This window comes from Hyperolius riggenbachi, chromosome 4, assembly GCF_040937935.1.
Source record: "Hyperolius riggenbachi isolate aHypRig1 chromosome 4, aHypRig1.pri, whole genome shotgun sequence".
NCBI lineage: Eukaryota > Metazoa > Chordata > Amphibia > Anura > Hyperoliidae > Hyperolius > Hyperolius riggenbachi.
The window spans coordinates 982508-1008779 of NC_090649.1; the positions used below are offsets into that span (position 1 = coordinate 982508).

Below are 26272 nucleotides of genomic sequence, written 5' to 3' on the forward strand. Positions count from 1 at the left end.
TATACAATCTCGATTGCCTGTGCAATCGAAAAGGAAAATTATAGACTATGCGTAATTCAATTGAAATAGTAGGTCAGAGTAATCGATTTTCCTTAAAAATTGAGGTAATCGCTGCCACCATCTTCCGAGATTATAATGGGACGAAGGTATCCCAACGCTACCATAATATGACGGTCAGCCCAATCCCGTCCGATCTGCTCCAGTCACCATTCGGTGACTGTCTGCTCATGTGGAACCTCCTGCTGGGTCGGTTCCAGCTTGTCTGCTCGTGTGGAACCTCCTGCTGGGTCGGTTCCAGCTTGTCTGCTCGTGTGGAACCTCCTGCTGGGTCGGTTCCAGCTTGTCTGCTCGTGTGGAACCTCCTGCTGGGTCGGTTCCAGCTTGTCTGCTCGTGTGGAACCTCCTGCTGGGTCGGTTCCAGCTTGTCTGCTCGTGTGGAACCTCCTGCTGGGTCGGTTCCAGCTTGTCTGCTCGTGTGGAACCTCCTGCTGGGTCGGTTCCAGCTTGTCTGCTCGTGTGGAACCTCCTGCTGGGTCGGTTCCAGCTTGTCTGCTCGTGTGGAACCTCCTGCTGGGTCGGTTCCAGCTTGTCTGCTCGTGTGGAACCTCCTGCTGGGTCGGTTCCAGCTTGTCTGCTCGTGTGGAACCTCCTGCTGGGTCGGTTCCAGCTTGTCTGCTCGTGTGGAACCTCCTGCTGGGTCGGTTCCAGCATGTCTGCTCGTGTGGAACCTCCTGCTGGGTTGGTTCCAGCTTGTCTGCTTGTGTGGCACCTCCTGCTGGGTTGGTTCTAGCTTGTCTGCTTGGAGATGTGGCTTATGAGGTTTGTCAAACTCCTCTCTGGTGGATGGGGCTGTAGGGGGTCTGGTGAAAGGGATGGGGCTATAAGGGGGTCTGGTGAAAGGGATGGGGCTATAGGGGGTCTGGTGAAAGGGATGGGGCTATAGGGGGTCTGGTGAAAGCTAGGAGAAAGCCTTTCACACCTTGGTGTTTGGAGGAACTTCTGCATGAAAAGGTTCCTCCAGCCATTTGGTGTAGGAGAAACAAAAGTTGATATAAAATGTCATTTTTGTATTGCAATGGAATGTGCGCTGGTGACTGACGCATTCGTGGTGTTCTTGGGGACCTTGTAATTTGTATTTTAACAATTGTACATACAATCAAGATTGTATCCTAACATTTGTATAGCGCTTTTCACCAGTCGGACTCAAAGCGCTGAAGAGCTGCAGCCACTGGGAGGCGCTCAAGAGGCCACCCTGCAGTGTTAGGGAGTCTTGCCTTGAACTCCTTACTGAATAGATACTGACCCTAGCCAGGATTCCAACCATGGTCTCCCATGTTAAAGGCGGTGCCCTTAACCAGTACACTATCCAGCAAATGTTAAATGGTTACTGTGCTCACAGTGGATTTGCCTCCAGAAGCCTCTAGAGCAGACATGGGCAAACTAGGCCCTCCAGCTGTTAAGGAACTACAAGTACCACAATTCATTTGCCTTTATGAGTCATGACTGTGGCTGTAAGACTTCTGCAATGCATTGAGGGACTTGTAGTTCTTTAACAGCTGGAGGGCCAAGTTTGCCCATGCCTGCTCTAGTGGATGAGAGCTGTATGGCAGCTGTGGCACAGTATGATGGGGATTGGTGGGTGTTTGTATCAGTGGGGGGGGGGGGGAGGTGTGTTAATTCTTGTTTGAGGAGGGGGAGTCTGTCCTCCCGTACAGCAAGCCTCATTGTGTGACTCTTCTCATTCCTAACAGGCATTCAACATACATGTGAACGGGGTTCTGCACTGCAAGGTGCGATACAGCCAGCTACTGGGCCTCCATGATCAGGTGAGGAGCTGTAAGATAATGCGGGGGAGGGGCTACAGGGTGACAAGGGAGGGGCTGCCGGATGATGACGGATGAAAGGACAACTGAAGCTAGAGGTATGTGGGGGCTGCCATAATTATTTCCTTTTAAACAATACCAGTTGCCTGGTTATCCTGCTGACCCTCTGCCTTTAATACTTTTAGCCATAGACCCTGAACAAGCATGCAGCAGATCAGGCGTTTCTGGCATTATTGTCGGATCTGATAAGATTAGCTGCATGCTTGTTTCTGGTTTTGTTCAGACACTTTTGCAGCTAAATAGACCAGCAGGGCTGCCAGGCAACTGGTATTCTTTAACCGGAAATAAATATGCTAGCCTCCACATTCTTTTCTCTTCAGTTGTCCTTGAAGGATAAGAGAGGAGCTACCGGATGACAATGGGGTGGCTGCAGGATGATGGATGGGCTGCAGGATGATGAGGGGGCTACAGCAGATGGGGGAGGGACTGTTGGATGATGAGGGGGCAGCAGCAGGATGATAGGGGAGGGGCTGGAGGATGACAAGGGGCGGCAGCAGGATGAGGAGGGGAGGGGCTGGAGGATGACGAGGGGGCGGCAGCAGGATGAAGGGAGGGGCTGGAGGACGGCGAGGGGCCGGCAGCAGGATGAGGGGAGGGGCTGGAGGATGAGGGGGCGGCAGCAGGATGAGGGGAGGGGCTGGAGGATGACGAGGGGGCGGCAGCAGGATGAGGGGAGGGGCTGGAGGATGATGAGGGGGCGGAAGCAGGATGAGGAGGGGAGGGGCTGGAGGATGACGAGGGGGCGGAAGCAGGATGAGGAGGGGAGGGGCTGGAGGATGACGAGGGGGCGGAAGCAGGATGAGGGGAGGGGCTGGAGGATGACGAGGGGGCGGAAGCAGGATGAGGGGAGGGGCTGGAGGATGACGAGGGGGTGGCAGCAGGATGAGGGGAGGGGCTGGAGGATGACGAGGGGGCGGCAGCAGGATGAGGGGAGGGGCTGGAGGATGACGAGGGGGCGGCAGCAGGATGAGGGGAGGGGCTGGAGGATGAGGGGGCGGCAGCAGGATGAGGAGGGGAGGGGCTGGAGGATGATGGGGGGGGCGAAAGCAGGATGAGGAGGGGAGGGGCTGGAGGATGACGAGGGGCTGGAGGATGAGGGGAGGGGCTGGAGGATGAGGGGGTGGCAGCAGGATGAGGAGGGGAGAGGCTGGAGGATGACGAGGGGGCGGCAGCAGGATGAGGCGGGGGCTTTGAGGCAGGTGCTCCCAGAAGATGAGGGGCTCCTGCAGGATGTAGTTAGTGTAGTTTCTAGGGGCTGGGAAGGTTGAGCTCTGATAGGTGTAGCATGCGGTGACTCCGCCCTCATCTTCTGTGCGCTTTTGTTGCAGTTGCGCAGGGAATATGTGAACAACATGGTTCCTTTGTTCCCCCCTAAGAAGCTTTTTGCGCTGACCGCAGCAGAGGTGGAGCAGAGGCGCGAGCAGCTGGAGAAGTACATGCAGGCTGGTGAGTATCTTTATTCCGCCTATGACATGTTCACTGCTCTGTAATCCCCTAATGCATTCTGTTTACATTGGGGCCTGGCTGTATTGTGTTTCTCCGTTGGTCTCTTGGCAGTTCGGCAGGACCCAGTGCTCGGATCCAGTGAGATATTTAACAGCTTCCTGCGGCGCTCCCAGCAGGTGAATATAGATCGTGTCATGGTAGATTATCACATGGGGCTATGAAAAGGCAGTATCTGCAGGATGGAGATGTCACTGGGGGAAGCAGTAGTGGGTTGGTGGGAGGACTTACTGCTGGAGTTAGTAGTGGGTTAGTGGGAGGAGTTAGTGGTGAAGGTAGTAGTGGGTTGGTGGGAGGAGTTACTGGTGGAGGTAGTAGTGGGTTGGTGGGAGGAGTTACTGTTGGTGGGAGGAGTTACTGGTGGAGGTAGTCAGGGCTGTGGAGTCAGAGTTGGAGTCGGGGCCATTTTGGGGAGTCGGAGTCGTGGTTTCATAAACTGAGGAGTCGCAGTTGGAGTCGGAAGATTTTTGTACCGACTCCACAGCCCTGGAGGTAGTAATGGGTTGATGGGAGTTAATGTTGGTGGGAGGAGTTACTGGTAGAGGTAGTAGTGGGTTGGTGGGAGGAGTTAATGGTCGAGGTAGTAGTTGGTTGGTAGGAGAAGTTACTGTTGGAGGTAGTAGTAGGTTGGTGGGAGGGGTTACTGGTGGAAGTAGTAGTAGGTTGGTGGAAGGAGTTACTGGTGGAGGTAGTAGTAGGTTGGTGGGAGGAGTTACTGGTAGAGGTAGTAGTGGGTTGGTGGGAGGAGTTACTGGTGGAGGTAGTAGTGGGTTGGTGGGAGGAGTTACTGGTGGAGGTAGTAGTGGGTTGGTGGGAGGAGTTACTGGTGGAGGTAGTAGTAAGTTGGTGGTAGGGGTTACTGGTGGAAGTAGTAGTAGGTTGGTGGGAGGAGTTACTGGTGGAGGTAGTAGTAGGTTGGTGGAAGGAGTTACTGTTGGTGGGAGGAGTTACTGTTGGAGGTAGTAGTAGGTTGGTGGGAGGAGTTACTGGTGGAGGTTGGTGGGAGGATTTACTGGTGGAGGTAGTAGTGGGTTGGTGGGAGGAGTTACTGGTGGAGGTAGTAGTGGGTTGGTGGGAGGAGTTACTGGTGGAAGTAGTGGGTTGGTGGGAGGAGTTACTGTTGGAGGTAGTAGTAGGTTGGTGGGAGGTGTTACTGTTGGTGGGAGAAGTTACTGTTGGTGGGAGGTGTTACTGGTGGAGGTAGTAGTGGGTTGGTGGGAGGAGTTACTGTTGGTGGGAGGAGTTACTGGTGGAGATGGTGGTGGGAGGAGTTACTGTTGGTGGGAGGAGTTACTGTTGGCGGGAGGAGTTACTGTTGGCGGGAGGAGTTACTGTTGGCGGGAGGAGTTACTGGTGGAGGTAGTAGGAGGTTGGTGGGAGGGGTTACTGGTGGAAGTAGTAGTAGGTTGGTGGGAGGAGTTACTGTTGGTGGGAGGAGTTACTGTAGGTGGGAGGAGTTACTGGTGGAGGTAGTAGGTTGGTGGGAGGAGTTACTGTTGGTGGGAGGAGTTACTGGTGGAAGTAGTAGTAGGTTGGTGGGAGGAGTTACTGTTGGTGGGAGGAGTTACTGTAGGTGGGAGGAGTTACGGGTGGAGGTAGTAGCTTGGTGGGAGGAGTTACTAGTGGAGGTAGTAGGTTGGTGGGAGGAGTTACTGTTGGTGGGAGGTGTTACTGGTGGAGGTAGTAGTGGGTTGGTGGGAGGAGTTACTGTTGGTGGGAGGAGTTACTGGTGGAGATGGTGGTGGGAGGAGTTACTGTTGGTGGGAGGAGTTACTGTTGGAGGTAGTAGGAGGTTGGTGGGAGGGGTTACTGGTGGAAGTAGTAGTAGGTTGGTGGGAGGAGTTACTGTAGGTGGGAGGAGTTACTGTTGGAGGTAGTAGGAGGTTGGTGGGAGGGGTTACTGGTGGAAGTAGTAGTAGGTTGGTGGGAGGAGTTACTGTTGGTGGGAGGAGTTACTGTAGGTGGGAGGAGTTACGGGTGGAGGTAGTAGCTTGGTGGGAGGAGTTACTAGTGGAGGTAGTAGGTTGGTGGGAGGAGTTACTGTTGGTGGGAGGTGTTACTGGTGGAGGTAGTAGTGGGTTGGTGGGAGGAGTTACTGTTGGTGGGAGGAGTTACTGGTGGAGATGGTGGTGGGAGGAGTTACTGTTGGAGGTAGTAGGAGGTTGGTGGGAGGGGTTACTGGTGGAAGTAGTAGTAGGTTGGTGGGAGGAGTTACTGTAGGTGGGAGGAGTTACTGGTGGAGGTAGTAGGTTGGTGGGAGGAGTTACTGGTGGAGGTAGTAGTAGGTTGGTGGGAGGAGTTACTGTTGGTGGGAGGAGTTACTGGTGGAAGTAGTAGTAGGTTGGTGGGAGGAGTTACTGTTGGTGGGAGGAGTTACTGTAGGTGGGAGGAGTTACGGGTGGAGGTAGTAGCTTGGTGGGAGGAGTTACTGGTGGAGGTAGTAGGTTGGTGGGAGGAGTTACTGTTGGTGGGAGGTGTTACTGGTGGAGGTAGTAGTGGGTTGGTGGGAGGAGTTACTGTTGGTGGGAGGAGTTACTGGTGGAGGTAGTAGTGGGAGGAGTTACTGGTGGAAGTAGTAGTGGGTTGGTGGGAGGAGTTACTGGTGGAAGTAGTAGTGGGTTGGTGGGAGGAGTTACTGGTGGAAGTAGTAGTGGGTTGTGGGAGGAGTTACTGGTGGAAGTAGTAGTGGGTTGGTGGGAGGAGTTACTGTTGGCGGGAGGAGTTACTGTTGGAGATAGTAGTAGGTTGGTGGGAGGAGTTACTGTTGGCGGGAGGAGTTACTGTTGGTGGGAGGAGTTACTGGAGGAGGTAGTAGTAGGTTGGTGGGAGGAGTTACTGTTGGTGGGAGGGGTTACTGTTAGTGGCAGGAGTCACTGGTGGAGGTAGTAGTAGGTTGGTGGGAGGGGTTACTGTTGGTGGGAGGAGTCACTGGTGGAGGTAGTAGTAGGTTGGTGGGAGGAGTTACTGGTGGAAGTAGTAGTAGGTTGGTGGGAGGAGTTACTGGTGGAGGTAGTAGTAGGTTGGCGGGAGGGGTTACTGTTGGCGGGAGGAGTTACTGTTGGCGGGAGGAGTTACTGTTGGCGGGAGGAGTTACTGGTGGAGGTAGTAGGAGGTTGGTGGGAGGGGTTACTGGTGGAGGTGGTAGTAGTAGGTTGGTGGGAGGAGTTACTGTTGGTGGGAGGAGTTACTGTTGGTGGGAGGAGTTACTGGTGGAGGTAGTAGTGGGAGGAGTTACTGGTGGAAGTAGTAGTGGGTTGGTGGGAGGAGTTACTGGTGGAAGTAGTAGTGGGTTGGTGGGAGGAGTTACTGGTGGAAGTAGTAGTGGGTTGGTGGGAGGAGTTACTGGTGGAAGTAGTAGTGGGTTGTGGGAGGAGTTACTGGTGGAAGTAGTAGTGGGTTGGTGGGAGGAGTTACTGTTGGCGGGAGGAGTTACTGTTGGAGATAGTAGTAGGTTGGTGGGAGGAGTTACTGTTGGCGGGAGGAGTTACTGTTGGTGGGAGGAGTTACTGGAGGAGGTAGTAGTAGGTTGGTGGGAGGAGTTACTGTTGGTGGGAGGGGTTACTGTTAGTGGCAGGAGTCACTGATGGAGGTAGTAGTAGGTTGGTGGGAGGGGTTACTGTTGGTGGGAGGAGTCACTGGTGGAGGTAGTAGTAGGTTGGTGGGAGGAGTTACTGGTGGAAGTAGTAGTAGGTTGGTGGGAGGAGTTACTGGTGGAGGTAGTAGTAGGTTGGCGGGAGGGGTTACTGTTGGCGGGAGGAGTTACTGTTGGCGGGAGGAGTTACTGTTGGCGGGAGGAGTTACTGGTGGAGGTAGTAGGAGGTTGGTGGGAGGGGTTACTGGTGGGAGGAGTTACTGTTGGTGGGAGGAGTTACTGTTGGTGGGATGAGTTACTGTTGGTGGGAGGGATTACTGTTGGTGGGAGGAGTTACTGTTGGCGGGAGGAGCTACTGTTGGAGGTAGTAGGAGGTTGGTGGGATTGCATGATCAGTAAGGGGGGTTTTCCTCTGGTCTCACCACAGGAGACACAGCAGATCCCCACAGAGGAAGTACAGATGGAGGTCTTCCTGTCTAATGGGCAGAAGGTGAAGGTGTCTATCCTGACCTCTGACCAGACTGAGGACGTGCTGGAGGTGAGTCAGGGACATATTCTTATACTCGCCCACATTACCCACACTGCAGTATCCTAATGACTTATTCCTCCAATCACAGGCTGTCACTACTAAACTGGACCTTCCAGAGGAGCTGGTTGGATACTTCAGTCTTTATCTCATTAAAGATGGAGCAGATGGCTCGTTCTCTTGTGAGTATGTGCTTATATGGAGTGTGTCTGGGTATAATGTACGCCTGACATGGAGTGTGTGTCTGTGTATAATGTACACCTTACATGGAGTGTGTGTCTGTGTATAATGTACTCCTGACATGGAGTGTGTGTCTGTGTATAATGTACTCCTGAGTGTGTGTCTGTGTATAATGTACGCCTGAGTGTGTGTCTGTGTATAATGTACGCCTGACATGGAGTGTGTCTGTGTATAATGTACACCTGACATGGAGTGTGTGTCTGTGTATAATGTACACCTTACATGGAGTGTGTGTCTGTGTATAATGTACTCCTGACATGGAGTGTGTGTCTGTGTATAATGTACTCCTGACATGGAGTGTGTGTCTGTGTATAATGTACACCTTACATGGAGTGTGTGTCTGTGTATAATGTACTCCTGACATGGAGTGTGTGTCTGTGTATAATGTACTCCTGAGTGTGTGTCTGTGTATAATGTACTCCTGAGTGTGTGTCTGTGTATAATGTACGCCTGAGTGTGTGTCTGTGTATAATGTACTCCTGACATGGAGTGTGTCTGTGTATAATGTACTCCTGACATGGAGTGTGTGTCTGTGTATAATGTACTCCTGACATGGAGTGTGTGTCTGTGTATAATGTACACCTTACATGGAGTGTGTGTCTGTGTATAATGTACTCCTGACATGGAGTGTGTGTCTGTGTATAATGTACACCTTACATGGAGTGTGTGTCTGTGTATAATGTACTCCTGACATGGAGTGTGTGTCTGTATAATGTACTCCTGAGTGTGTGTCTGTGTATAATGTACTCCTGAGTGTGTGTCTGTGTATAATGTACGCCTGAGTGTGTGTCTGTGTATAATGTACTCCTGACATGGAGTGTGTCTGTGTATAATGTACTCCTGACATGGAGTGTGTGTCTGTGTATAATGTACTCCTGACATGGAGTGTGTGTCTGTGTATAATGTACTCCTGAGTGTGTGTCTGTGTATAATGTACGCCTGAGTGTGTGTCTGTGTATAATGTACTCCTGACATGGAGTGTGTGTCTGTGTATAATGTACTCCTGACATGTAGTGTGTGTCTGTGTATAATGTACGCCTGAGTGTGTGTCTGTGTATAATGTACGCCTGAGTGTGTGTCTGTGTATAATGTACGCCTGAGTGTGTGTCTGTGTATAATGTACGCCTGAGTGTGTGTCTGTGTTTAATGTACGCCTTAGTGTGTGTCTGTGTATAATGTACTCCTGACATGGAGTGTGTGTCTGTGTATAATGTGCACCTGACATGGAGTGTGTGTCTGTGTATAATGTACACCTGACATGGAGTGTGTGTCTGTGTATAATGTACACCTGACATGGAGTGTGTGTCTGTGTATAATGTACTCCTGACATGGAGTGTGTGTCTGTGTATAATGTACGCCTGACATGGAGTGTGTGTCTGTGTATAATGTATGCCTGAGTGTGTGTCTGTGTATAATGTATGCCTGAGTGTGTGTCTGTGTATAATGTACTCCTGACATGGAGTGTGTGTCTGTGTATAATGTACGCCTGACATGTAGTGTGTGTCTGTGTATAATGTACTCCTGACATGGAGTGTGTGTCTGTGTATAATGTACACCTTACATGGAGTGTGTGTCTGTGTATAATGTACGCCTGACATGTAGTGTGTGTCTGTGTATAATGTACGCCTGACATGGAGTGTGTGTCTGTGTATAATGTACTCCTGACATGGAGTGTGTGTCTGTGTATAATGTACTCCTGAGTGTGTGTCTGTGTATAATGTACTCCTGAGTGTGTGTCTGTGTATAATGTATGCCTGAGTGTGTGTCTGTGTATAATGTACTCCTGACATGGAGTGTGTGTCTGTGTATAATGTACGCCTGAGTGTGTGTCTGTGTATAATGTACTCCTGACATGGAGTGTGTGTCTGTGTATAATGTACTCCTGACATGGAGTGTGTGTCTGTGTATAATCTACTCCTGACATGTAGTGTGTGTCTGTGTATAATCTACTCCTGACATGGAGTGTGTGTCTGTGTATAATGTACGCCTGAGTGTGTGTCTGTGTATAATGTACTCCTGACATGGAGTGTGTGTCTGTGTATAATGTACGCCTGAGTGTGTGTCTGTGTATAATGTATGCCTGAGTGTGTGTCTGTGTATAATGTATGCCTGAGTGTGTGTCTGTGTATAATGTACGCCTTACATGGAGTGTGTGTCTGTGTATAATGTGCACCTGACATGGAGTGTGTGTCTGTGTATAATGTGCACCTGACATGGAGTGTGTGTCTGTGTATAATGTGCACCTGACATGGAGTGTGTGTCTGTGTATAATGTACGCCTGAGTGTGTGTCTGTGTATAATGTACGCCTGAGTGTGTGTCTGTGTATAATGTACTCCTGACATGGAGTGTGTGTCTGTGTATAATGTACTCCTGACATGGAGTGTGTGTCTGTGTATAATGTACTCCTGACAAGGAGTGTGTGTCTGTGTATAATGTACTCCTGACATGGAGTGTGTGTCTGTGTATAATGTACGCCTGAGTGTGTGTCTGTGTATAATGTATGCCTGAGTGTGTGTCTGTGTATAATGTATGCCTGAGTGTGTGTCTGTGTATAATGTATGCCTGAGTGTGTGTCTGTGTATAATGTATGCCTGAGTGTGTGTCTGTGTATAATGTATGCCTGAGTGTGTGTCTGTGTATAATGTACGCCTGAGTGTGTGTCTGTGTATAATGTACGCCTGAGTGTGTGTCTGTGTATAATGTACTCCTGACATGGAGTGTGTGTCTGTGTATAATGTATGCCTGACATGTAGTGTGTGTCTGTGTATAATGTATGCCTGACATGTAGTGTGTGTCTGTGTATGATGTACGCCTGAGTGTGTGTCTGTGTATAATGTACGCCTGAGTGTGTGTCTGTGTATAATGTACGCCTGAGTGTGTGTCTGTGTATAATGTACGCCTGAGTGTGTGTCTGTGTATAATGTACGCCTGAGTGTGTGTCTGTGTATAATGTACTCCTGACATGGAGTGTGTGTCTGTGTATAATGTACACCTGACATGGAGTGTGTGTCTGTGTATAATGTACTCCTGACATGGAGTGTGTGTCTGTGTATAATGTACGCCTGACATGGAGTGTGTGTCTGTGTATAATGTATGCCTGAGTGTGTGTCTGTGTATAATGTATGCCTGAGTGTGTGTCTGTGTATAATGTACTCCTGACATGGAGTGTGTGTCTGTGTATAATGTACACCTTACATGGAGTGTGTGTCTGTGTATAATGTACGCCTGACATGTAGTGTGTGTCTGTGTATAATGTACGCCTGACATGGAGTGTGTGTCTGTGTATAATGTACCCCTGACATGGAGTGTGTGTCTGTGTATAATGTACTCCTGACATGGAGTGTGTGTCTGTGTATAATGTATGCCTGAGTGTGTGTCTGTGTATAATGTACTCCTGACATGGAGTGTGTGTCTGTGTATAATGTACGCCTGAGTGTGTGTCTGTGTATAATGTACTCCTGACATGGAGTGTGTGTCTGTGTATAATGTGCACCTGACATGGAGTGTGTGTCTGTGTATAATGTGCACCTGACATGGAGTGTGTGTCTGTGTATAATGTGCACCTGACATGGAGTGTGTGTCTGTGTATAATGTACGCCGGAGTGTGTGTCTGTGTATAATGTACGCCTGAGTGTGTGTCTGTGTATAATGTACTCCTGACATGGAGTGTGTGTCTGTGTATAATGTACTCCTGACAAGGAGTGTGTGTCTGTGTATAATGTGCACCTGACATGGAGTGTGTGTCTGTGTATAATGTGCACCTGACATGGAGTGTGTGTCTGTGTATAATGTACGCCGGAGTGTGTGTCTGTGTATAATGTACGCCTGAGTGTGTGTCTGTGTATAATGTACGCCTGAGTGTGTGTCTGTGTATAATGTACACCTGACATGGAGTGTGTGTCTGTGTATAATGTGCACCTGACATGGAGTGTGTGTCTGTGTATAATGTACACCTTACATGGAGTGTGTGTCTGTGTATAATGTACTCCTGACATGGAGTGTGTGTCTGTGTATAATGTACTCCTGACATGGAGTGTGTGTCTGTGTATAATGTACTCCTGACAAGGAGTGTGTGTCTGTGTATAATGTACTCCTGACAAGGAGTGTGTGTCTGTGTATAATGTACGCCTGACATGGAGTGTGTGTCTGTGTATAATGTACGCCTGAGTGTGTGTCTGTGTATAATGTACGCCTGAGTGTGTGTCTGTGTATAATGTACTCCTGAAATGGAGTGTGTGTCTGTGTATAATGTACGCCTGAGTGTGTGTCTGTGTATAATGTACTCGTGACATGGAGTGTGTGTCTGTGTATAATGTACGCCTGAGTGTGTGTCTGTGTATAATGTACGCCTGAGTGTGTGTCTGTGTATAATGTACGCCTGAGTGTGTGTCTGTGTATAATGTACGCCTGAGTGTGTGTCTGTGTATAATGTACTCCTGACATGGAGTGTGTGTCTGTGTATAATGTACGCCTGACATGGAGTGTGTGTCTGTGTATAATGTACTCCTGACATGGGGTGTGTGTCTGTGTATAATGTACGCCTGAGTGTGTGTCTGTGTATAATGTACTCCTGACAAGGAGTGTGTGTCTGTGTATAATGTACTCCTGAGTGTGTGTCTGTGTATAATGTACCCCTGACATGGAGTGTGTGTCTGTGTATAATATACGCCTGAGTGTGTGTCTGTGTATAATGTACTCCTGACATGGAGTGTGTGTCTGTGTATAATATACGCCTGAGTGTGTGTCTGTGTATAATGTACCCCTGACATGGAGTGTGTGTCTGTGTATAATGTACCCCTGACATGGAGTGTGCGTCTGTGTATAATGTACGCCTGACATGGAGTGTGTATCTGTGTATAATGTACTCCTGACAAGGAGTGTGTGTCTGTGTATAATGTACGCCTGACATGGAGTGTGTGTCTGTGTATAATGTATGCCTGAGTGTGTGTCTGTGTATAATGTACGCCTGACATGGAGTGTGTGTTTCTGTGTATAATGTATGCCTGAGTGTGTGTCTGTGTATAATGTACTCCTGACATGGAGTGTGTGTCTGTGTATAATGTACTCCTGACAAGGAGTGTGTGTCTGTGTATAATGTACGCCTGACATGGAGTGTGTGTCTGTGTATAATGTATGCCTGAGTGTGTGTCTGTGTATAATGTACGCCTGACATGGAGTGTGTGTCTGTGTATAATGTACGCCTGACATGGAGTGTGTGTCTGTGTATAATGTACGCCTGACATGGAGTGTGTGTCTGTGTATAATGTACGCCTGAGTGTGTGTCTGTGTATAATGTACTCCTAACATGGAGTGTGTGTCTGTGTATAATGTACTCCTAACATGGAGTGTGTGTCTGTGTATAATGTACGCCTGACATGGTGTGTGTCTGTGTATAATGTATGCCTGACATGGAGTGTGTGTCTGTGTATAATGTACTCCTGACATGGAGTGTGTGTCTGTGTATAATGTACTCCTGACATGGAGTGTGTGTCTGTGTATAATGTACTCCTGACATGGAGTGTGTGTCTGTGTATAATGTACGCCTGAGTGTGTGTCTGTGTATAATGTGTGTCTGTGTATAATGTACGCCTTACATGGAGTGTGTGTCTGTGTATAATGTACGCCTGAGTGTGTGTCTGTGTATAATGTGTGTCTGTGTATAATGTACGCCTGACATGGAGTGTGTGTCTGTGTATAATGTACGCCTGACATGGTGTGTGTCTGTGTATAATGTACGCCTGACATGGAGTGTGTCTGTGTATAATGTACGCCTGAGTGTGTGTCTGTGTATAATGTACCCCTGACATGGAGTGTGTGTCTGTGTATAATGTACGCCTGACATGGAGTGTGTCTGTGTATAATGTACGCCTGACATGGAGTGTGTGTCTGTGTATAATGTATGCCTGACATGGAGTGTGTCAGTGTATAATGTACGCCTGACATGGAGTGTGTGTCTGTGTATAATGTACTCCTGACATGGAGTGTGTCTGTGTATAATGTACGCCTGAGTGTGCGTCTGTGTATAATGTACGCCTGACATGGAGTGTGTCTGTATATAATGTACGCCTGTGTGTGTGTGTGTCTGTGTATAATGTACACCTGACTGTGTTTCTGTATATAATGAACACCTGACTGTGTGTCTGTGTATAATGTACGCCTGAGTGTGTGTCTGTGTATAATGTACTCCTGAAATGGAGTGTGTGTCTGTGTATAATGTACGCCTGAGTGTGTGTCTGTGTATAATGTACTCCTGACATGGAGTGTGTGTCTGTGTATAATGTACGCCTGAGTGTGTGTCTGTGTATAATGTACGCCTGAGTGTGTGTCTGTGTATAATGTACGCCTGAGTGTGTGTCTGTGTATAATGTACGCCTGAGTGTGTGTCTGTGTATAATGTACTCCTGACATGGAGTGTGTGTCTGTGTATAATGTACGCCTGACATGGAGTGTGTGTCTGTGTATAATGTACTCCTGACATGGGGTGTGTGTCTGTGTATAATGTACGCCTGAGTGTGTGTCTGTGTATAATGTACTCCTGACAAGGAGTGTGTGTCTGTGTATAATGTACTCCTGAGTGTGTGTCTGTGTATAATGTACCCCTGACATGGAGTGTGTGTCTGTGTATAATATACGCCTGAGTGTGTGTCTGTGTATAATGTACTCCTGACATGGAGTGTGTGTCTGTGTATAATATACGCCTGAGTGTGTGTCTGTGTATAATGTACCCCTGACATGGAGTGTGTGTCTGTGTATAATGTACCCCTGACATGGAGTGTGCGTCTGTGTATAATGTACGCCTGACATGGAGTGTGTATCTGTGTATAATGTACTCCTGACAAGGAGTGTGTGTCTGTGTATAATGTACGCCTGACATGGAGTGTGTGTCTGTGTATAATGTATGCCTGAGTGTGTGTCTGTGTATAATGTACGCCTGACATGGAGTGTGTGTTTCTGTGTATAATGTATGCCTGAGTGTGTGTCTGTGTATAATGTACTCCTGACATGGAGTGTGTGTCTGTGTATAATGTACTCCTGACAAGGAGTGTGTGTCTGTGTATAATGTACGCCTGACATGGAGTGTGTGTCTGTGTATAATGTATGCCTGAGTGTGTGTCTGTGTATAATGTACGCCTGACATGGAGTGTGTGTCTGTGTATAATGTACGCCTGACATGGAGTGTGTGTCTGTGTATAATGTACGCCTGACATGGAGTGTGTGTCTGTGTATAATGTACGCCTGACATGGAGTGTGTGTCTGTGTATAATGTACGCCTGAGTGTGTGTCTGTGTATAATGTACTCCTAACATGGAGTGTGTGTCTGTGTATAATGTACTCCTAACATGGAGTGTGTGTCTGTGTATAATGTACGCCTGACATGGTGTGTGTCTGTGTATAATGTATGCCTGACATGGAGTGTGTGTCTGTGTATAATGTACTCCTGACATGGAGTGTGTGTCTGTGTATAATGTACTCCTGACATGGAGTGTGTGTCTGTGTATAATGTACTCCTGACATGGAGTGTGTGTCTGTGTATAATGTACGCCTGAGTGTGTGTCTGTGTATAATGTGTGTCTGTGTATAATGTACGCCTTACATGGAGTGTGTGTCTGTGTATAATGTACGCCTGAGTGTGTGTCTGTGTATAATGTGTGTCTGTGTATAATGTACGCCTGACATGGAGTGTGTGTCTGTGTATAATGTACGCCTGACATGGTGTGTGTCTGTGTATAATGTACGCCTGACATGGAGTGTGTCTGTGTATAATGTACGCCTGAGTGTGTGTCTGTGTATAATGTACCCCTGACATGGAGTGTGTGTCTGTGTATAATGTACGCCTGACATGGAGTGTGTCTGTGTATAATGTACGCCTGACATGGAGTGTGTGTCTGTGTATAATGTATGCCTGACATGGAGTGTGTCAGTGTATAATGTACGCCTGACATGGAGTGTGTGTCTGTGTATAATGTACTCCTGACATGGAGTGTGTCTGTGTATAATGTACGCCTGAGTGTGCGTCTGTGTATAATGTACGCCTGACATGGAGTGTGTCTGTATATAATGTACGCCTGTTTGTGTGTGTGTCTGTGTATAATGTACACCTGACTGTGTTTCTGTATATAATGAACACCTGACTGTGTGTCTGTGTATAATGTACGCCTGACATGGAGTGTGTGTCGGTGTATAATGTACGCCTGAGTGTGTGTCGGTGTATAATGTACGCCTGAGTGTGTGTCTGTGTATAATGTATGCCTGAGTGTGTGTCTGTGTATAATGTACGCCTGAGTGTGTGTCTGTGTATAATGTACGCCTGAGTGTGTGTCTGTGTATAATGTACGCCTGAGTGTGTGTCTGTGTATAATGTACGCCTGAGTGTGTGTCTGTGTATAATGTACGCCTGACTGCGTGTCGGTGTATAATGTACGCCTGACTGCGTGTCGGTGTATAATGTACGCCTGACTGCGTGTCGGTGTATAATGTACGCCTGACTGCGTGTCGGTGTATAATGTACGCCTGACTGCGTGTCGGTGTATAATGTACGCCTGACTGCGTGTCGGTGTATAATGTACGCCTGACTGCGTGTCGGTGTATAATGTACGCCTGACTGCGTGTCGGTGTATAATGTACGCCTGACTGCGTGTCGGTGTATAATGTACGCCTGACTGCGTGTCGGTGTATAATGTACGCCTGACTGCGTGTCGGTGTATAATGTACGCCTGACTGCGTGTCGGTGTATAATGTACGCCTGACTGGGTGTCGGTGTATAATGTACGCCTGACTGGGTGTCGGTGTATAATGTACGCCTGACTGGGTGTCGGTGTATAATGTACGCCTGACTGGGTGTCGGTGTATAATGTACGCCTGACTGGGTGTCGGTGTATAATGTACGCCTGACTGGGTGTCGGTGTATAATGTACGCCTGAGTGTGTGTCGGTGTATAATGTACGCCTGAGTGCGTGTCGGTGTATAATGTATGCCTGAGTGTGTGTCTGTGTATAATGTATGCCTGAGTGTGTGTCTGTGTATAATGTATGCCTGAGTGTGTGTCTGTGTATAATGTATGCCTGAGTGTGTGTCGGTGTATAATGTATGCCTGAGTGTGTGTCGGTGTATAATGTATGCCTGAGTGTGTGTCTGTGTATGATGTATGCCTGAGTGTGTGTCTGTGTATAATGTATGCCTGAGTGTGTGTCTGTGTATAATGTATGCCTGAGTGTGTGTCTGTGTATAATGTATGCCTGAGTGTGTGTCTGTGTATAATGTATGCCTGAGTGTGTGTCTGTGTATAATGTATGCCTGAGTGTGTGTCTGTGTATAATGTATGCCTGAGTGTGTGTCTGTGTATAATGTACGCCTGAGTGTGTGTCTGTGTATAATGTATGCCTGAGTGTGTGTCTGTGTATAATGTACGCCTGACATGGAGTGTGTCTGTGTATAATGTACTCCTGACTGTGTGTCTGTGTATAATGTACGCCTGAGTGTGTGTCTGTGTATAATGTACGCCTGAGTGTGTGTCTGTGTATAATGTATGCCTGAGTGTGTGTCTGTGTATAATGTATGCCTGAGTGTGTGTCTGTGTATAATGTATGCCTGAGTGTGTGTCTGTGTATAATGTATGCCTGAGTGTGTGTCTGTGTATAATGTACGCCTGACTGCGTGTCGGTGTATAATGTATGCCTGAGTGTGTGTCTGTGTATAATGTACGCCTGAGTGTGTGTCTGTGTATGATGTATGCCTGACTGTGTGTCTGTGTATAATGTATGCCTGAGTGTGTGTCTGTGTATAATGTACGCCTGAGTGTGTGTCTGTGTATAATGTACGCCTGAGTGTGTGTCTGTGTATAATGTACGCCTGAGTGTGTGTCTGTGTATAATGTACGCCTGAGTGTGTGTCTGTGTATAATGTATGCCTGAGTGTGTGTCTGTGTATAATGTACGCCTGACATGGAGTGTGTCTGTGTATAATGTACTCCTGACTGTGTGTCTGTGTATAATGTACTCCTGACTGTGTGTCTGTGTATAATGTACGCCTGAGTGTGTGTCTGTGTATAATGTACGCCTGAGTGTGTGTCTGTGTATAATGTATGCCTGAGTGTGTGTCTGTGTATAATGTATGCCTGAGTGTGTGTCTGTGTATAATGTATGCCTGAGTGTGTGTCTGTGTATAATGTACGCCTGAGTGTGTGTCTGTGTATAATGTATGCCTGAGTGTGTGTCTGTGTATAATGTATGCCTGAGTGTGTGTCTGTGTATAATGTACGCCTGAGTGTGTGTCTGTGTATAATGTATGCCTGAGTGTGTGTCTGTGTATAATGTACGCCTGAGTGTGTGTCTGTGTATAATGTACGCCTGAGTGTGTGTCTGTGTATAATGTATGCCTGAGTGTGTGTCTGTGTATAATGTATGCCTGAGTGTGTGTCTGTGTATAATGTACGCCTGAGTGTGTGTCTGTGTATAATGTACGCCTGAGTGTGTGTCTGTGTATAATGTATGCCTGAGTGTGTGTCTGTGTATAATGTACGCCTGAGTGTGTGTCTGTGTATAATGTACGCCTGAGTGTGTGTCTGTGTATAATGTACTCCTGACTGCGTGTCGGTGTATAATGTATGCCTGAGTGTGTGTCTGTGTATAATGTATGCCTGACTGCGTGTCGGTGTATAATGTATGCCTGACTGCGTGTCGGTGTATAATGTATGCCTGAGTGTGTGTCGGTGTATAATGTATGCCTGAGTGTGTGTCGGTGTATAATGTATGCCTGAGTGTGTGTCTGTGTATAATGTACGCCTGAGTGTGTGTCTGTGTATAATGTACGCCTGAGTGTGTGTCTGTGTATAATGTACGCCTGAGTGTGTGTCTGTGTATAATGTATGCCTGAGTGTGTGTCTGTGTATAATGTATGCCTGAGTGTGTGTCTGTGTATAATGTACGCCTGAGTGTGTGTCTGTGTATAATGTACGCCTGACTGCGTGTCGGTGTATAATGTACGCCTGAGTGTGTGTCGGTGTATAATGTACGCCTGAGTGTGTGTCGGTGTATAATGTACGCCTGAGTGTGTGTCTGTGTATAATGTATGCCTGAGTGTGTGTCTGTGTATAATGTACGCCTGACTGCGTGTCGGTGTATAATGTACGCCTGACTGCGTGTCGGTGTATAATGTACGCCTGAGTGTGTGTCTGTGTATAATGTATGCCTGAGTGTGTGTCTGTGTATAATGTATGCCTGAGTGCGTGTCGGTGTATAATGTATGCCTGAGTGTGTGTCTGTGTATAATGTACTCCTGACATGGAGTGTGTGTCTGTGTATAATGTATGCCTGAGTGTGTGTCTGTGTATAATGTATGCCTGAGTGTGTGTCTGTGTATAATGTATGCCTGAGTGTGTGTCTGTGTATAATGTATGCCTGAGTGCGTGTCGGTGTATAATGTATGCCTGAGTGTGTGTCTGTGTATAATGTACTCCTGACATGGAGTGTGTGTCTGTGTATAATGTACGCCTGAGTGTGTGTCTGTGTATAATGTATGCCTGAGTGCGTGTCTGTGTATAATGTATGCCTGAGTGTGTGTCTGTGTATAATGTACTCCTGACATGGAGTGTGTGTCTGTGTATAATGTATGCCTGAGTGTGTGTCTGTGTATAATGTATGCCTGAGTGCGTGTCGGTGTATAATGTATGCCTGAGTGTGTGTCTGTGTATAATGTACTCCTGACATGGAGTGTGTGTCTGTGTATAATGTACGCCTGAGTGTGTGTCTGTGTATAATGTATGCCTGAGTGCGTGTCTGTGTATAATGTATGCCTGAGTGTGTGTCTGTGTATAATGTACTCCTGACATGGAGTGTGTGTCTGTGTATAATGTATGCCTGAGTGTGTGTCTGTGTATAATGTATGCCTGAGTGTGTGTCTGTGTATAATGTACGCCTGAGTGTGTGTCTGTGTATAATGTACGCCTGAGTGTGTGTCTGTGTATAATGTATGCCTGAGTGTGTGTCTCTGTATAATGTATGCCTGACTGCGTGTCGGTGTATAATGTATGCCTGACTGCGTGTCGGTGTATAATGTATGCCTGAGTGTGTGTCGGTGTATAATGTATGCCTGAGTGTGTGTCTGTGTATAATGTATGCCTGAGTGTGTGTCTGTGTATAATGTACGCCTGAGTGTGTGTCTGTGTATAATGTATGCCTGAGTGTGTGTCTGTGTATAATGTACGCCTGAGTGTGTGTCTGTGTATAATGTACGCCTGAGTGTGTGTCTGTGTATAATGTATGCCTGAGTGTGTGTCTGTGTATAATGTATGCCTGAGTGTGTGTCTGTGTATAATGTATGCCTGAGTGTGTGTCTGTGTATAATGTACGCCTGAGTGCGTGTCTGTGTATAATGTATGCCTGAGTGTGTGTCTGTGTATAATGTACGCCTGAGTGTGTGTCTGTGTATAATGTACGCCTGAGTGTGTGTCTGTGTATAATGTACGCCTGAGTGTGTGTCTGTGTATAATGTACGCCTGAGTGTGTGTCTGTGTATAATGTACTCCTGACTGCGTGTCGGTGTATAATGTATGCCTGAGTGTGTGTCTGTGTATAATGTATGCCTGACTGCGTGTCGGTGTATAATGTATGCCTGACTGCGTGTCGGTGTATAATGTATGCCTGAGTGTGTGTCGGTGTATAATGTATGCCTGAGTGTGTGTCTGTGTATAATGTACGCCTGAGTGTGTGTCTGTGTATAATGTATGCCTGAGTGTGTGTCTGTGTATAATGTACGCCTGAGTGTGTGTCTGTGTATAATGTACGCCTGAGTGTGTGTCTGTGTATAATGTACGCCTGAGTGTGTGTCTGTGTATAATGTACGCCTGAGTGTGTGTCTGTGTATAATGTACGCCTGACTGCGTGTCGGTGTATAATGTACGCCTGAGTGTGTGTCGGTGTATAATGTACGCCTGAGTGTGTGTCGGTGTATAATGTACGCCTGAGTGTGTGTCTGTGTATAATGTATGCCTGAGTGTGTGTCTGTGTATAATGTACGCCTGACTGCGTGTCTGTGTATAATGTACGCCTGACTGCGTGTCGGTGTATAATGTACGCCTGAGTGTGTGTCTGTGTATAATGTATGCCTGAGTGTGTGTCTGTGTATAATGTATGCCTGCGTGCGTGTCGGTGTATAATGTATGCCTGAGTGTGTGTCTGTGTATAATGTACTCCTGACATGGAGTGTGTGTCTGTGTATAATGTATGCCTGAGTGTGTGTCTGTGTATAATGTATGCCTGAGTGTGTGTCTGTGTATAATGTATGCCTGAGTGTGTGTCTGTGTATAATGTATGCCTGAGTGCGTGTCGGTGTATAATGTATGCCTGAGTGTGTGTCTGTGTATAATGTACTCCTGACATGGAGTGTGTGTCTGTGTATAATGTACGCCTGAGTGTGTGTCTGTGTATAATGTATGCCTGAGTGCGTGTCTGTGTATAATGTATGCCTGAGTGCGTGTCTGTGTATAATGTATGCCTGAGTGTGTGTCTGTGTATAATGTACTCCTGACATGGAGTGTGTGTCTGTGTATAATGTATGCCTGAGTGCGTGTCTGTGTATAATGTATGCCTGAGTGTGTGTCTGTGTATAATGTACTCCTGACATGGAGTGTGTGTCTGTGTATAATGTATGCCTGAGTGTGTGTCTGTGTATAATGTACTCCTGACATGGAGTGTGTGTCTGTGTATAATGTATGCCTGAGTGTGTGTCTGTGTATAATGTATGCCTGAGTGCGTGTCGGTGTATAATGTATGCCTGAGTGTGTGTCTGTGTATAATGTATGCCTGACTGCGTGTCGGTGTATAATGTATGCCTGACTGCGTGTCGGTGTATAATGTATGCCTGAGTGTGTGTCGGTGTATAATGTATGCCTGAGTGTGTGTCGGTGTATAATGTATGCCTGAGTGTGTGTCTGTGTATAATGTACGCCTGAGTGTGTGTCTGTGTATAATGTACGCCTGAGTGTGTGTCTGTGTATAATGTACGCCTGAGTGTGTGTCTGTGTATAATGTATGCCTGAGTGTGTGTCTGTGTATAATGTATGCCTGAGTGTGTGTCTGTGTATAATGTACGCCTGAGTGTGTGTCTGTGTATAATGTACGCCTGACTGCGTGTCGGTGTATAATGTACGCCTGAGTGTGTGTCGGTGTATAATGTACGCCTGAGTGTGTGTCGGTGTATAATGTACGCCTGAGTGTGTGTCTGTGTATAATGTATGCCTGAGTGTGTGTCTGTGTATAATGTACGCCTGACTGCGTGTCGGTGTATAATGTACGCCTGACTGCGTGTCGGTGTATAATGTACGCCTGAGTGTGTGTCTGTGTATAATGTATGCCTGAGTGTGTGTCTGTGTATAATGTATGCCTGAGTGCGTGTCGGTGTATAATGTATGCCTGAGTGTGTGTCTGTGTATAATGTACTCCTGACATGGAGTGTGTGTCTGTGTATAATGTATGCCTGAGTGTGTGTCTGTGTATAATGTATGCCTGAGTGTGTGTCTGTGTATAATGTATGCCTGAGTGTGTGTCTGTGTATAATGTATGCCTGAGTGCGTGTCGGTGTATAATGTATGCCTGAGTGTGTGTCTGTGTATAATGTACTCCTGACATGGAGTGTGTGTCTGTGTATAATGTACGCCTGAGTGTGTGTCTGTGTATAATGTATGCCTGAGTGCGTGTCTGTGTATAATGTATGCCTGAGTGTGTGTCTGTGTATAATGTACTCCTGACATGGAGTGTGTGTCTGTGTATAATGTATGCCTGAGTGTGTGTCTGTGTATAATGTATGCCTGAGTGCGTGTCGGTGTATAATGTATGCCTGAGTGTGTGTCTGTGTATAATGTACTCCTGACATGGAGTGTGTGTCTGTGTATAATGTACGCCTGAGTGTGTGTCTGTGTATAATGTATGCCTGAGTGCGTGTCTGTGTATAATGTATGCCTGAGTGTGTGTCTGTGTATAATGTACTCCTGACATGGAGTGTGTGTCTGTGTATAATGTATGCCTGAGTGTGTGTCTGTGTATAATGTATGCCTGAGTGTGTGTCTGTGTATAATGTACGCCTGAGTGTGTGTCTGTGTATAATGTACGCCTGAGTGTGTGTCTGTGTATAATGTATGCCTGAGTGTGTGTCTCTGTATAATGTATGCCTGACTGCGTGTCGGTGTATAATGTATGCCTGACTGCGTGTCGGTGTATAATGTATGCCTGAGTGTGTGTCGGTGTATAATGTATGCCTGAGTGTGTGTCTGTGTATAATGTATGCCTGAGTGTGTGTCTGTGTATAATGTATGCCTGAGTGTGTGTCTGTGTATAATGTACGCCTGAGTGTGTGTCTGTGTATAATGTACGCCTGAGTGTGTGTCTGTGTATAATGTACGCCTGAGTGTGTGTCTGTGTATAATGTACGCCTGAGTGTGTGTCTGTGTATAATGTACGCCTGACTGCGTGTCGGTGTATAATGTACGCCTGAGTGTGTGTCGGTGTATAATGTACGCCTGAGTGTGTGTCGGTGTATAATGTACGCCTGAGTGTGTGTCTGTGTATAATGTATGCCTGAGTGTGTGTCTGTGTATAATGTACGCCTGACTGCGTGTCTGTGTATAATGTACGCCTGACTGCGTGTCGGTGTATAATGTACGCCTGAGTGTGTGTCTGTGTATAATGTATGCCTGAGTGTGTGTCTGTGTATAATGTATGCCTGCGTGCGTGTCGGTGTATAATGTATGCCTGAGTGTGTGTCTGTGTATAATGTACTCCTGACATGGAGTGTGTGTCTGTGTATAATGTATGCCTGAGTGTGTGTCTGTGTATAATGTATGCCTGAGTGTGTGTCTGTGTATAATGTATGCCTGAGTGTGTGTCTGTGTATAATGTATGCCTGAGTGCGTGTCGGTGTATAATGTATGCCTGAGTGTGTGTCTGTGTATAATGTACTCCTGACATGGAGTGTGTGTCTGTGTATAATGTACGCCTGAGTGTGTGTCTGTGTATAATGTATGCCTGAGTGCGTGTCTGTGTATAATGTATGCCTGAGTGCGTGTCTGTGTATAATGTATGCCTGAGTGTGTGTCTGTGTATAATGTACTCCTGACATGGAGTGTGTGTCTGTGTATAATGTATGCCTGAGTGCGTGTCTGTGTATAATGTATGCCTGAGTGTGTGTCTGTGTATAATGTACTCCTGACATGGAGTGTGTGTCTGTGTATAATGTATGCCTGAGTGTGTGTCTGTGTATAATGTACTCCTGACATGGAGTGTGTGTCTGTGTATAATGTATGCCTGAGTGTGTGTCTGTGTATAATGTATGCCTGAGTGCGTGTCGGTGTATAATGTATGCCTGAGTGTGTGTCTGTGTATAATGTACGCCTGACTGCGTGTCGGTGTATAATGTACGCCTGAGTGTGTGTCTGTGTATAATGTATGCCTGAGTGTGTGTCTGTGTATAATGTATGCCTGAGTGCGTGTCGGTGTATAATGTATGCCTGAGTGTGTGTCTGTGTATAATGTACTCCTGACATGGAGTGTGTGTCTGTGTATAATGTATGCCTGAGTGTGTGTCTGTGTATAATGTACACCTGACATGGAGTGTGTGTCTGTGTATAATGTATGCCTGAGTGTGTGTCTGTGTATAATGTATGCCTGAGTGTGTGTCTGTGTATAATGTACTCCTGACATGGAGTGTGTGTCTGTGTATAATGTATGCCTGAGTGTGTGTCTGTGTATAATGTATGCCTGAGTGTGTGTCTGTGTATAATGTATGCCTGAGTGTGTGTCTGTGTATAATGTACGCCTGAGTGTGTGTCTGTGTATAATGTACGCCTGACTGCGTGTCGGTGTATAATGTACGCCTGAGTGTGTGTCGGTGTATAATGTACGCCTGAGTGTGTGTCGGTGTATAATGTACGCCTGAGTGTGTGTCTGTGTATAATGTATGCCTGAGTGTGTGTCTGTGTATAATGTACGCCTGACTGCGTGTCGGTGTATAATGTACGCCTGACTGCGTGTCGGTGTATAATGTACGCCTGAGTGTGTGTCTGTGTATAATGTATGCCTGAGTGTGTGTCTGTGTATAATGTATGCCTGAGTGCGTGTCGGTGTATAATGTATGCCTGAGTGTGTGTCTGTGTATAATGTACTCCTGACATGGAGTGTGTGTCTGTGTATAATGTATGCCTGAGTGTGTGTCTGTGTATAATGTATGCCTGAGTGTGTGTCTGTGTATAATGTATGCCTGAGTGCGTGTCGGTGTATAATGTATGCCTGAGTGTGTGTCTGTGTATAATGTACTCCTGACATGGAGTGTGTGTCTGTGTATAATGTACGCCTGAGTGTGTGTCTGTGTATAATGTATGCCTGAGTGCGTGTCTGTGTATAATGTATGCCTGAGTGTGTGTCTGTGTATAATGTACTCCTGACATGGAGTGTGTGTCTGTGTATAATGGATGCCTGAGTGTGTGTCTGTGTATAATGTATGCCTGAGTGTGTGTCTGTGTATAATGTATGCCTGAGTGTGTGTCTGTGTATAATGTATGCCTGAGTGTGTGTCTGTGTATAATGTATGCCTGAGTGCGTGTCGGTGTATAATGTATGCCTGAGTGTGTGTCTGTGTATAATGTACTCCTGACATGGAGTGTGTGTCTGTGTATAATGTACGCCTGAGTGTGTGTCTGTGTATAATGTATGCCTGAGTGCGTGTCTGTGTATAATGTATGCCTGAGTGTGTGTCTGTGTATAATGTACTCCTGACATGGAGTGTGTGTCTGTGTATAATGGATGCCTGAGTGTGTGTCTGTGTATAATGTATGCCTGAGTGTGTGTCTGTGTATAATGTACGCCTGAGTGTGTGTCTGTGTATAATGTACGCCTGAGTGTGTGTCTGTGTATAATGTATGCCTGAGTGTGTGTCTGTGTATAATGTATGCCTGACTGCGTGTCGGTGTATAATGTATGCCTGACTGCGTGTCGGTGTATAATGTATGCCTGAGTGTGTGTCGGTGTATAATGTATGCCTGAGTGTGTGTCTGTGTATAATGTATGCCTGAGTGTGTGTCTGTGTATAATGTACGCCTGAGTGTGTGTCTGTGTATAATGTATGCCTGAGTGTGTGTCTGTGTATAATGTACGCCTGAGTGTGTGTCTGTGTATAATGTACGCCTGAGTGTGTGTCTGTGTATAATGTATGCCTGAGTGTGTGTCTGTGTATAATGTATGCCTGAGTGTGTGTCTGTGTATAATGTATGCCTGAGTGTGTGTCTGTGTATAATGTATGCCTGAGTGCGTGTCGGTGTATAATGTATGCCTGAGTGTGTGTCTGTGTATAATGTACGCCTGACTGCGTGTCGGTGTATAATGTACGCCTGAGTGTGTGTCTGTGTATAATGTATGCCTGAGTGTGTGTCTGTGTATAATGTATGCCTGAGTGTGTGTCTGTGTATAATGTACTCCTGACATGGAGTGTGTGTCTGTGTATAATGTATGCCTGAGTGTGTGTCTGTGTATAATGTATGCCTG

At 47.0% G+C, this 26272-nt stretch overlaps 1 protein-coding gene across 2 annotated transcripts in view; it reads left to right on the forward strand.

Moving 5' to 3' along the window:
* Positions 1 to 26272, forward strand: part of SNX17 (sorting nexin 17) — an 89360-nt gene that overhangs the window by 16565 nt on the left and 46523 nt on the right. Inside the window, exons 2-6 of one of the 2 annotated variants that reach the window (XM_068279792.1) lie at positions 1752 to 1826; positions 3212 to 3329; positions 3441 to 3505; positions 7406 to 7516; positions 7596 to 7686. In XM_068279792.1, the coding sequence (XP_068135893.1) occupies positions 1752 to 1826; positions 3212 to 3329; positions 3441 to 3505; positions 7406 to 7516; positions 7596 to 7686 (460 nt within the window). The remainder of the gene's footprint in view (positions 1 to 1751; positions 1827 to 3211; positions 3330 to 3440; positions 3506 to 7405; positions 7517 to 7595; positions 7687 to 26272) is intronic. The other variant, XM_068279793.1, reaches the window with a different exon arrangement.